At 36.0% G+C, this 12,786-nt stretch overlaps 1 protein-coding gene across 1 annotated transcript in view; it reads left to right on the top strand.

Moving 5' to 3' along the window:
* The window catches only part of LOC101896250 (spondin-1), a 109,166-nt gene that overhangs the window by 95,350 nt on the left and 1,030 nt on the right, over positions 1-12,786 (top strand). Inside the window, exons 4-5 of the mRNA XM_059123644.1 lie at positions 287-519; positions 10,473-10,889. Of these exons, the coding sequence (XP_058979627.1) occupies positions 287-519; positions 10,473-10,889 (650 nt within the window). The remainder of the gene's footprint in view (positions 1-286; positions 520-10,472; positions 10,890-12,786) is intronic.

Genomic DNA, 12,786 nt, shown 5'->3' with positions numbered 1-12,786 from the left:
TATTTATCCTTAACTAAATATTAAACCTCATCGAACCTCATCCAAAAGTTTCCTTTCAGTTCTCCATTATGCTCCTCATATGTAAACATATCATACACGTCCTTCTCCCTTCCCCCACCACACTTCCACATCAGTCAATAAAGACTTTTTCCCCCTCCTCACCTACAAAGCCATCAAAGACCCCTCTGGGTTCAACAAATATTTTTCAATTTTCTATTTTTTTTTCTCTTTTGACTAAATTCCTTATTAATTTTCTCTTTCTCATATTCTTCTTTTTCCCCCGCAGCTCAAAGAATACGAACTAAGTGAAGTTTTCAACTTCGCCGAAGATGACCGAAAATACGAGACCGTCAAGACGCAAACGCATCTGGAAATGGAACACAATCATGTCGAAATGAATAACGAACTGTCGGCGAGTATAGAACGGGAGAGACAAAACGAGATTGGGCCGGCACAGCCGACAAGGGCATCGGAAAGAGATCGTATACGATCGAAGCTGTTGGAGAAAATGAATCCAATGTGAGTATAAGAGAAATTCACAAATATTTACGTTTTCCAACACTGGTTGGCCACAAGACCGCCGCACTGATGCGTAAATAGATAACAGCCAATGCCAGGGAAGTACCTTTGACGGACAGTTGGTGCGCCATAAAAAAAATTGGAGTTTAAATGATAAGATAAAAAATATTTGATAATTGGTTTCTATCATACAGTTTTCTGTGAGGGTACTTTTTCGGAATATTATGAAAAAAATTTGAAAATCACCACGACACACATAATTACCGACCCTGATTGATTTGTAATTAAATCCCAAAGATTTTCCACATTTTGTTATCTATGAAAACCACAAAAATGTCGACTAATATCCAGTGCTTGACGGGCTGGTCAGTTGACGCACATTTTGTTTGATGTGCAAAGGCGGTGGCGCTGTTAGTTCAGTAGTTAACTCGGAAGCACTCAAACCACTCAAATTAGCTAGCTCTCCGTAGGAGCAGCTTTCCTTTTTCCTTTTTCCATCTACAAATCCCCTTAAAAATGCCACCACCAGGACGTCAGGGACGTATGATGGGTGGCCCACCACCATATGGCGGACCACCGGGCTTCAGACCTGGCCCTGGACCAGCATTTGGACCACCACCCCCAGGACCTGTATTTGGACCACCACCACCTCGACCCGGAGTAGGAGTTGGAGTTAATATCAACATTGGCGCCCGGCCGCCACCACCACCCGGTGTTGTGGTGGTAGGTGGCATGGCTCCACCACCTCCAGTTATTGCCGTCGGTGCTATGGCTCCACCACCACCCGTTATTGCTGTTGGTGCTGCTGCACCAGCGCCTGCTGTTGCCGTGGGGGTGGCCGCACCCCGACCCACAGCCGTCGTCTATTCCAGTGGGGGTTGTTGTGCAATTTTATGAAATTTTCAATAAAAAATTATATAAATTATTCGGTTTAGAAAAAAAAATTGGTAGCGAATAAATTTTAATATTAAGTATTGTCCTGTGATGTGTGCTGTTGTATGTGTGTGTGTGTTATATGTAAATGTTATTTGTATGAATGACATAAATAAAATAAAAAAATATAAAAAGACATAAAAACTTAAAAAAAAAAATATAAAAAAATAAAAAAAATAAAACTATGAACAAAAAATGGTAAAAAAATAATTCACAAGAGTCTTTATAGTCGAGCTGGAGTCCAGGAAGTCTTTATAGTAAAGCTAGAGACCAGGGAGTCTTTATAGACCAGCTGCAGGGCATGGTGTATTTATAGATGAGCTGGAGATCCAGTTAGTCTTTATAGACGAGCTGATGGCCAAGGAAGTAATTATAGACGAGCTGGAGGTCAGGGTGTCTTTATAGACGTGCTGCAGGCCAGTGAGGCTTTATAGACGAATCGGAGGGCAGGCAGTCTTTACAGACGAGCTGGAGGCCAGGAAGTCTTTATAGTAAAATTAGAGGCCAGCGAGTTTTTATAGATGAGCTGGAGATCCAGTAAGTCTTTATAGACGAGCTGATGGCCAAGGGAGTAATTATAGACGAATCGGAGGGCAGGGAGTATTTATAGACGAGCTGGAGCCCAGGGAGTCTTTATAGATGAGCTGGAGGTTATAGAGTCTTTATAGGGAGTTTTTATAGGCAAGTCTTTATAGACGACCTAGAGGCCAAGAAGTATTTATAAACGAGCAGTAGGCCAGAATAGGTATAGGCCAGAGAGTAGTTATAGACGAGTTTGAGGCCAGAGAGTCCTTAGAGACGAGCTGGAGCCCAAAGTCTCTTTATAGTCAAAACTGGAGGCCGGGTGGTCTCTATAAATGAGCTGGATATTCCTTACCGTTCAAGAAAAAAATATTGGAAAAGATTTACAAAACTTCACAATTACAGCTTAATTTGAGCTTAAAAATGCTTAGAAATAAATAAAAATAAATAAATAAATTTTAAAAATCCCCCACTTTAAGATAATACTCGTTTTAAAAATATTTTTAAAAATTTACAAAAAAAATCCTCTGAGAAATATTAAAAAATAAATGCTGGAGGACCTGTTCGTCCTTCAAAAAAATATTCTTAAAAATCTAAAAAAAATAGTTCTTGAAAAAGTTTCAATAAATATTTTTTAAAATCTACGAAAAAATCTGATTATAGTTCGTCCTTCAATATAATATCCTTAAAAATCGAAAATCCTTAAAAATTAAAAATCTGCGAAAAAAACAACTGATTATAGTTCGTCCTTTAATATAATATCATTAAAAATTAAAAATCTACGAAGAAATCTGATTATAGCTCGTCCTTCAATATAATGTCCTTAAAAATCAAAAATCCTTAAAAATTAAAAATCTGCGAAAAAACAAACAACTGATTATAGTTCGTCCTTCAATATAATATCCTTAAAACTCAAAAATCCTTAAAAATAAAAAATCTACGAAGAAATCTGATTATAGTACGTCCTTCAATATAATATCCTTAAAACTCAAAGAAAATCAGTGTTCGAAAAATTGTTTATAAAAATCAAAAATTATAACTCTTATTGTCCTTAAAAAGTATATTCTCAAAAATCTACGAAAAAATCCATCAAAAAATTATCAATGAAGTTCCATGAACTTTTTGTCCTTCAAGCAAATATCCTTAAAATTCTTAAAAAATCCTTGAAAAAAGTTAAAAAAATCGACGATAATACCTCTTCTTGTTCTCAAAATAATATCAATAAAAAATCGACGGAAAATGTTTTTGAAAAAATTTGTAAAAAATCCAAGACTATAAACTCGTTCGTCCTTCATGGAAATCCAAGAAAGAGATCCTTGAATAATTAAAAAAAAAAAAAATTAGAAATATTCAAGAAAATCGCTAAAAATAGATACGAAAATCCAAAATTACAGCCCTGTTCGTTTTTCAAAAAATATTCTCTAAAATTCAAGAAAAAAATCTTTCAATAAAACATCCTTAAGATATCTAAAAATAAGAAAACGTAGAAAAATCAAATTGTTATAATTTCTTTTTCTTAAGGAAATATTCTTAAAATCTACAAAAAAAAATCATATAAAAAATATGTAAAGAAATTCTAAAAAAAATGAAAAAAAAAATTGTAAAAAATCCAAGACTATAAACTCGTTCATCCTTCATGAAAATCCAAGAAATAGATATTTGAATAGTTAAAAAGAACTAAAAATTATTCATAAAAATAGGTACGAAAATCTAAGATTACAATCCTGTTCGTTCTTCAAAAAAAATTCAATAATGTTCTTCAGTTCGTCCTTTAAAAACATCCTTAAATAATAAACCTGGATAACTTCTTTGGTCCTCCAATATTCTACAAAAAAAAAACTTTAAAAAATTGCTAAGCATCAAGAAAAAAATTGCAAAAAATTTGTAAAAATTTCCCAATTATGGCTCACAGCTTAGATCTGTTTGTTCTTTGTCCTGCGGGCCTTGAAAATTTTTCTTCTTCCTCTAGAATATATATATTTTTTTTAAATTCCAGGATTATCACAAAATTTAGGAAAAAAACACTTTTGTAAAATATCTGTATGTCTTTGGGAAAATATTCCTTACGATTCATGTTCTTGTTCGATCAAAATCTTTGAAAAACTTAAAAAATAAATCCAAAAATTTTGTCCAGTTCGTCCTTTAAAAATATCCTTAAATAATAAACCCTCATAACTTCTCTTGTCCTCCAATTTCTACAAAAAAAAAAAAATTCTATAAAAAATTGTTAAAATTTATGTCTTTGGGAAATATTCCTTACGATCCATGTTATGGTTCCATCAAAATCCTTGAAAAAATTAAAAAAACAAAAATCCAAAAATGTTCTCCAGTTCGTCCTATAAAAATATTCTTAAATAAGAAACCCTGATAATTTCTTTTGTCCTCCAATATTCTACAAAAAAAAATTCTTTAAAAAATTTCTAAGCTTCAAGAAAAAATCTTAAAACATATGTAAAAAACTCTGTTTGTCCTTGAAAACCAAATTTTAAAAATATTTATCAAAAATGCTTCATTAATAGCCTTTGGGTCATTTAAAAATATTCTCCCTCCTTAGAAACTCCGGGATTATGACTCTTTATCTTTCAGAAAAACTTAGAAAATTCCTGTTAAGGAATTTCAGGTTCAGTGGTTTTTCATATTTAGTACGAGTTTTGCAACAATTCCAGTGGAATTCTAGGTTCTAGAGGTCATATTTGAAAGATGGTATTTTATGTCAAACCTCTTTTCAAATCCTTTCCTAGCAATTATTTCTTTTAAAATTATTCTTTCAAAAATTAAACCCAAAGCTTGATTAATCTCCATTTGGAACAGTTCATTCTTAGAAAAGAAAATTACAAAAACCCCAAAAAAAGAGAATGGAACATTGGAAACCAAATCAATTTGGAATTCCCAACATATATTGGCAAGAAAATTAAAAAATAACTGATTCGGAATGCATACAAGTCATTGCATTTGTACATGTCGATGTGGACGGCATACATACCTACATAGCTATGTATGTATGTATGCATATCTGTTGGTATGTGTGTGCAAGAATAACAGAAGAAAATGTTTTGCGAAAACAAGGAACAAGGCAAATGTAATTGCAAACCACCAACACTCTCACTCCTTCTCTCTCGCTCTCCCTCTCTCCCTCCCTTTCCATATGTCAGTCAATGCTAAAAGCTAACATTGAATGTACATATTTACATATTCTCATACATATGTATGTATGCAATGCATGCATATTTTTTTTTAATTTTTTTTTTTTTTTTGTTAACCAAAGAAAATGAAAAAGGGAAACAGAATTGAACTAAATTAGAATTCCACAAACACAGAGATACACCCACACACCAACACACAGCCATTGATGGAAAAGATACCTTTACACAAATTTGTGGCCACTGTGTAAATGTTACAACCCAATTTTTCAAAAAAAAAAAAAAAAAAAAAAAAAAAAAAAATTAAAACTGTATGCAAAACACACACACACAATTACACAGAAGTAGTTCGCAATGATATCCCTTTAAAAACATCAACCACTTAGAAATGTTCTTTCCCCAACCCACCTCCTCCTCCTCCTTCTCTTCCATCTCTTCTCTGGGAACCATGGATGGATGGTTGTTTTACCGGGTAACGACGACATTGTAAAAATACATGTCAAATGGAAATTAACATGAATATGCATGCATTTTGTGTGTGTTGTATAACAACACCAACAAAAACATGAACACCGGTAATGGCAATAACAGTTCCAATTTTCGGAACAGCAGTTCGTTTTGTAGTTCTCCAAATGGAATTTTTGTGTGCACCAAGACCGCAAAGAGAGAGAGGAAGAAAACGAAAACAAAAACAACTACTTATCAAGTATTCTATTTGTTTGTCATGTTCGCAAATACGTGAAAGGGGGTGGGGGGAGGGTAACACAAACATTTATACAAGTGCATTACATGAAAATGTATCTCCTCAAAAAGTAACTGCAAAGAAAATTTCTGATGAAAAATGAAAGTTGAAATAATTTTCAAATGACAATCCGGAATTGAAAAATCTCCTACAAGTCCTGAAAAAAAAATTAATTAATATTTTATTTAAAGGTATTTGCATGGCCTATATAAGGTCGACCAGTAAGCCCATCTGACAATCAAGTCAAAAGGAATATTATGATTTGAAATTCAAAGAGTTTCAAAGTTTATTGTCAAAAGTAGTCTTCTTGACCGACCTTCTATAGGCCTTAGTTTTTTTTATACCCTCCACCATACATAGTATGGAGGGTATATTAGGTTCGTCATGCCATTCGTAACTCATCGAAATAATAAGTATACCCTCAGCCATATGGCTAGAGATGGTATATATCATTGGATACGGTCGAAACGTGCCTCATCAAAATAACGGTTTTAGATCCTAGGTCTCTTTGGACCAAGCCCATTTAAGGATATTTGGAGTAGATCTAGCGATGACCGTCCGTCCGTCTGTCTGTCTGCATGGCTGGTGCAAACGATAGCTCTTGGAAGGAGTATCCGATTTGATCCAAACTTGATACATCGCAATATTTTTGTAAAACTTAGATAGAGTTCGGAGATGGGCAATATCAGTCCAATTCTTCCAATAACCCCCCCCCCCCCCAAAAAAAAAAAAAAAAAAAATCGAAATTTTCAAAAAAATATATTTTACTACACAGAAAGAGAAAGGATAATCCGATTTAGCTGCAACATTGCAAATCCTAATATTTACATCAGTGCTAGGTCAGCTGCTGCTCAAGTATCTCCTCCACAAAGGGTCAAAATGTTGAATCATTTTAACTCTTATAAAATGTGGGTTAAGTGTCCGATTGTCTTCAAATTATACAAATCACAATATTTTAATTAAAGCAAGATCTGCTGTGAAAATGGTTTCCAACCTTCGGATACCTCCCCCCCACAAAGGGTCAAAATTTTGAATATCCATGAAGCCAATAAAATTTAAAATTAAGATACGATTCAATTCAAACTAGGCACATCTTTATCATTCTACCAACGCAATATCTGCTGTGAATATGGGATATATCAGTCCATTCCTTCTGGTACCCTTCTTACAAGCGGTCAAATTTATAATATTCAGGCAGCTCATAAAAAACACGAATTAAGATTCGATTCTATTCAGACTTGGCACGCTTCGATATTTTCATCAACACTAGATCTACTATAAAGATAGTAGAGATCGGACATTTCCTTCTGGTACCTCCGCCACAGTGGGTCAAAGTTTTGAATAACCAAAACGAGCATAAAATCCGAAATAATCGAATAAGAATCGAATAAGAATCGAATTCTATTCAAATTTCTCACATCCCATTATTTCTTCTAACACAAGATCTGCTGAGAAGATGGGATATATTGGCGCACTACTTCTTGTACCTCCCCCACAGTGGGTCAAAGATTTGAAGGCTCATAAAACACCAAATTAACATCCGATTCAATTCAGACTTGGCACATCTCAATATTTCCTTCAACACTAGATCTGCTCTAAAGATGGTAGAGGTCGGACCATATCTTCTGATACCTCTCACAGAAAGGGCCAAAATTTTTAATAACCAAAACGAACATAAAATTCGAAATAAGCATCCGGTTTTCTTCAAATTTCAGATATCCCATTTTTTCTACTAACACAAGACCTGCTGCGAAGATAGGATATATCGGGACACTCCTTTTGGCACCTCTCCCACAAAGGGTCGAAATTTTGAATACTCGTGAAGCTCATAAAACGCGGAATTAACATCCGATTCCATTCTGACTTGGTACATCTAAATATCTCCATCAATACACGATTCTTAGATTCTTATCAGTCTTAGGTCAGATACGAATTGGTCAATATTATCCAACTGCTTCGGAACCTCCACCACAAACGGACAACAGTTTGAATAATCATATATCAAGGCTGGGGGCATACATCTGCCGGCAAAACCGACTGATACTATTTTACTTACTTTATATGTAACAGCCTATATTCTTGATCAGTCTAAAATTCTCAGACGATTTAAGCCTGTCCGCCCGTCCGTCCATCTGTTGTAATCACGCTAGAGTCAAAACGAATAAAGAAAGGAAGCTAAAATTTTGCCCAGATCAGTCTTTTGTCTGCAGGCAGGACAAGTTCAAAGAAGGGCTATATCGGTCCACGATATCGCATAGTCGCCATACAGCGGTACCCTCCGATATTCGGTATGTTGATGATTGTAGCCAAATTTTTCAATGAAATTTTTCTGAAAACCTACACAAGGAGTTCTTCGAGGCTACTGTACCCCCTGAAAGAGAGTTGTTCATATAGGTCCATGATATCGTGTCGCCCCCATACAACGGTATCTTCCGATATTCGGTATTTGGATGATTTTAGCGGCTTTATTCGCAGGTGTTGTTTCAAATTTCGTATTTAGAATTCGTAATAGGCACTACAGCCTGTGACAGAAAATTGTTCTAAGTAGGTCCAGGTCTTCGTATAGGCACCGATATATCAGTACCTCCCTATATTCGGTATTTTGACGATTTTAGGTACAATATTCACCGGATTTGTTTCAAATTTCGTATTTGAAGTTTCTAATAGGTACTACAGCCTGTGACAGAAAATTGTCTATGCAGGTCCAGGTCTTCGTATAGGCACCATATATCAGTATCTCCCTATATTCGGTATTTTGATGATTTTAGGGGCATTATTTACCGGAGTGGTTTTAAATTTCGTATTTGAAGTTCCTAATAGGTACTACAGCCTGTGACAAAAAATTGTCAATTCAGGTCCAGGTCTTCATATAGGGCCCTTATATCAGTACCTCCCTATATTCGGTATTTTGATGATTTTAGATACAATATTGACCGAAATTTCTTCAAATTTCGTATTTGAAGTTCCTAATAGCTACTATAGCCTGTGACAGAAAATTGTCAATCCAGATCCATGTCTTCGTATAGTCCGGATATAACGGCACCTCCCTACATTCGGTATTTTGATGATTTTAGGAACAATATTCAACAAAATTGTTTAAAACTTCGTATTTGGAATTCGTAATAGCTACTACAGCCTGTGACAGAAAATTCTCTAAGTAAGTCCAGGTCTTCGTATAGGCCCCATATATCAGTACTTCCCTATATTCGGTATTTTAATGATTTTAGGAACAATATTGTCCGAAATTGCTTCAAATTTCCTATTTGAAATTCCGAATAAGTACTTCAGCCTGTAATAGAAAATTGTCTAAGTAGGTCCAGGTCTTCGTATAGGCCCCAATATCAGTACCTCCCTATATTCGGTATTTTGATGACTTTAGGTACAATATTCGCCGAAATTGTTTTAAATTTCCCATTTGAAATTCCGAATAGGTACTACAGCCTGTGACAGAAAATTGTCTAAGTAGGTTCAGATCTTCGTATAGTCCCGATATAAAGGTACCTGCCTATATTCGGTATTTTGATGATTTTACGGGTATTATTTACCGGAGTGGTTTCAAATTTCGTATTTGAAATTCCGAATGGGTACTACAGCCTGTGACAGAAAATTGTGTAAGTAAGTCCAGGTTTTCGTATAGGCCCCATATATCAGTACCTCCCTGTATTAGTCATTTTAAAGATTTTAGCCGGTTTTTTTGATTTCAAGTTTCGTATTTGAATATTTAAATGGTTTATGTCAAAAGTGGCCTATGTAGGTCCACGTCTTCCTGTAGATCCCCATATATAAGGCAATATTCGGTATTTTTTGGATCTCAAAAATAAAAAATTTAACGGTTTTTATTTTGCCATGACCTGTACAACCTTTGCCATAATTCTCCCTGTTCTGTGTAGCGCACAATAACCTCACAAAACCCCCCCGAAAGGAAACTAAATTGAAAAATTGGAAATTATTTTTGATGGGTTCAACGGAAATGATGGCAAATAAAACATTAAAACTTGTAAGGCACACATGCAGCCCTGATCCTCCCTCCCCTCACCCCTTTATTTTTCATCAATAGTTTAACAACTATACTTCAAGGTATTTTAAATATAACCCAGAAACAGAAACGAAAAGGAGGACAAGGACAATGTGTAGTAAAAGTTGTTAGAATATTGACATATCAATAGTCAATTACTTTCTGTTGAGGGGGGTGGGGGGTATTAAATATTTAATAGGGTGTGGGAGGTTTGAAGTGAATGTGTATAAGAGGCCTGCTGTTGGAAGTTAAAAAAGGGAATATTTAGTTCATTTCCGGGTGTATTTTTAAGCGATATCCTGGTTTAAGAGAAAGAAGATGGATGGTATATTTCTGAGTCTTATCAACGCCATAGACCGGGGAAGGCTCGAACCCCTCCGAATTTTGTAAATTTGTATATATTATCTAAATATATTAGAGGTCCCAAAAGGGTTTGGGAAGGCCTTCCCAGCTTCTTTGGTGACTCCTATCGAATATGATTTCCTCAAAAGAGAGTTTTCAATATTAGTTTCCGTTTTCAGTTAAATTTTCAAGCCCTGAATTTTATTTCATAATTTTTGAAATTCATATTTTCTCTTCTTTTCCTCCTTCCTCGTTACAGGAACAACAACAACAACAATTCCCAGCCCTACAATGTGGTGCCGAAAAACGATAAAAATGCCATTATGCAAAATATTGCCAACAGCTATAGACGCTCTGATTTATCAGCATCGCTCGCATCATCAGCCTCGTCATCATCAGGAAATCAGGCATCTTCCCTGGCCTCCTCCTTATCTTCAGCCAACACCTATACGGCCACAAATCGTCGACGCCGCACGAAACGTCCACGCGATTGTCGTGTTAGCCACTGGTCAGAGTGGTCTGCCTGCAGCAAGACATGCGGTATTGGTGAAATGCATCGATACCGGCGCATCATCAAACATGGCAAACGGGGCGGACGGCCATGTCCGCCATTGAAGGAGTCAAAATGGTGTGGCTCGGAAAAGGGTTGCCATTCACCAGAGACCTATTTTAATTGGTGAGTGGGGAAAATGGGGGAATTTTTTCGCCCGGTTTCAGAATCTGCAAGAATCTAGTTTTTTTTTCATACCCTACACCAGACATGGTATGGAGGGTATATTAGATTTGTCATTCCGTTTGTAACTCATCGAAATAATAATTTTAGCCCAGTTCTTCTGTTGTAATCACGCTAGAGTCAAAACAATAAAGATTGACAGCTAAAATTTTGCACAGATCTGTCTTTTGTCTTTAGGCAAGTCAAGTTCGAAGATGAGCTATATCGGTCCACGATATCGTATAGTTGATGATTGTGGCCAAATTTGTCAATGAAATGGTCTTCAAATCTACAAAAGGGGTTTCTTCTGGGTACTTCGCCCCCTGGAAGATTATCGTCTATATAGGTCCACGATATCGTATAGTTTCCATACGACGGTACGTTCCGATATTCGGTATTTCCGTGATTGTAGCCACATTTTTCAATTGAATTGTCTGAAATTCTACACAAGGAGTTCTTCGTGACTACTTTACCCCCTGAAAGAAAATTGTCGATATAGGTCTACCATATCGTATAGCCCCCTTATAACGGTACCCCCCGATACTCGGTATTTTGATGATTCTAGCCAAATTTTTCAATGAAATTGTTTGAAAATCTACAACGGTAACTCCTTCTGAGTGCTTTACCCCCTGTAAGAGAATTTTATATATAGGTCCACGATATCGTATAGTCCCCATACAGCGATACCCCCCGATATTCGGTATTTTGATAATCTCAACCACAGTTTTCAATGAAATTGTCTGCAAATCTATAAAAGTAGTTCCCTCTGATTACCTCACCCCATGGAAGATTATGATCTGTATAGGTCCACGATATCGTATAGCCCCCACACAAAGGTACCCCCCCCCCCCCCCGATATTCGGTATTTTGATGATTTTAGCGACTCTATCCATCGGAATTGTTTCAAATGTTGTATTTAGAGTTCGTAAGTGGTACCAAAGCCTGTGACAGAAAATTGTCTATGCAGGTCAAGGTCTTCATATGGGCCCCATATATCAGTACCTCCCTATTTTCGGTATTTTGAGGATTTTAGGCACAATATTTACCCAAATTGTTTCACATTTCGTATTTAAAGTTCCTAATAGCTACTACAGCCTGTGACAGAAAATTGTCTATGCAGCTCCAGGTCTTCGTATAGGCCCCATATATCAGTACCTCCCTATATTCGGTATTTTAATGATTTTAGGTACATTATTTACCGGAGTTGTTTCAAATTTCGTATTTAGAGTTCGTAAGAGGTACTACAATCTGTGATAGAAAATTGTGTGTACAGGCCCACGTCTTCCTATAGCCCCCATAAAGCGGTACCTCCCGATTTTCGGTATTTTGAGGATTTAAGGCACAATATATACCGAAATTTCGTATTTGAAGTTCCTAATAAGTTCTACAAACCTGTGACAAAAAATTGTCTATGCAGGTCCAGGTCTTCGTATAGGCCCCATATAACCGTACTCCCCAATATTCGGTATTTTGACGATGTTAGCGACATTATTCACCGGAATTGTTTCAAATTTCGTATTTGAAGTTCCTAATAGGTACTACATCCTATGCTAGAAAATTGTCTATGTAGGTCCAGGGGTTCATATAGGCCCCATATATCAGTACCTCCCCATATTCGGTATTTTGAGGATTTTAGGTACAATATTTACCGAAATTGTTAGAAATTTCGTATTTGAAGTTTGTAATGGACATTACAGCCTATGACAAAATATTGTCTATGCAGGCCTACGTCTTCGTATAGGCCCCATAAATCAGTACCTCCCTATATTCGGTATTTTGATGATTTTAGCGGCAATATTTATCGAAATTGTTTGAAAGTTCGTATTTGAAGTTCCTAATAGGTACTTCAGCTTGTAACAGA

This window comes from Musca domestica, unplaced genomic scaffold (assembly GCF_030504385.1).
Source record: "Musca domestica strain aabys unplaced genomic scaffold, Musca_domestica.polishedcontigs.V.1.1 25, whole genome shotgun sequence".
Taxonomy (NCBI): Eukaryota; Metazoa; Arthropoda; class Insecta; order Diptera; family Muscidae; genus Musca; species Musca domestica.
The sequence above is the reverse complement of the archived record's forward strand: the minus strand, read 5'-3'. Positions and strand labels throughout refer to the sequence as shown.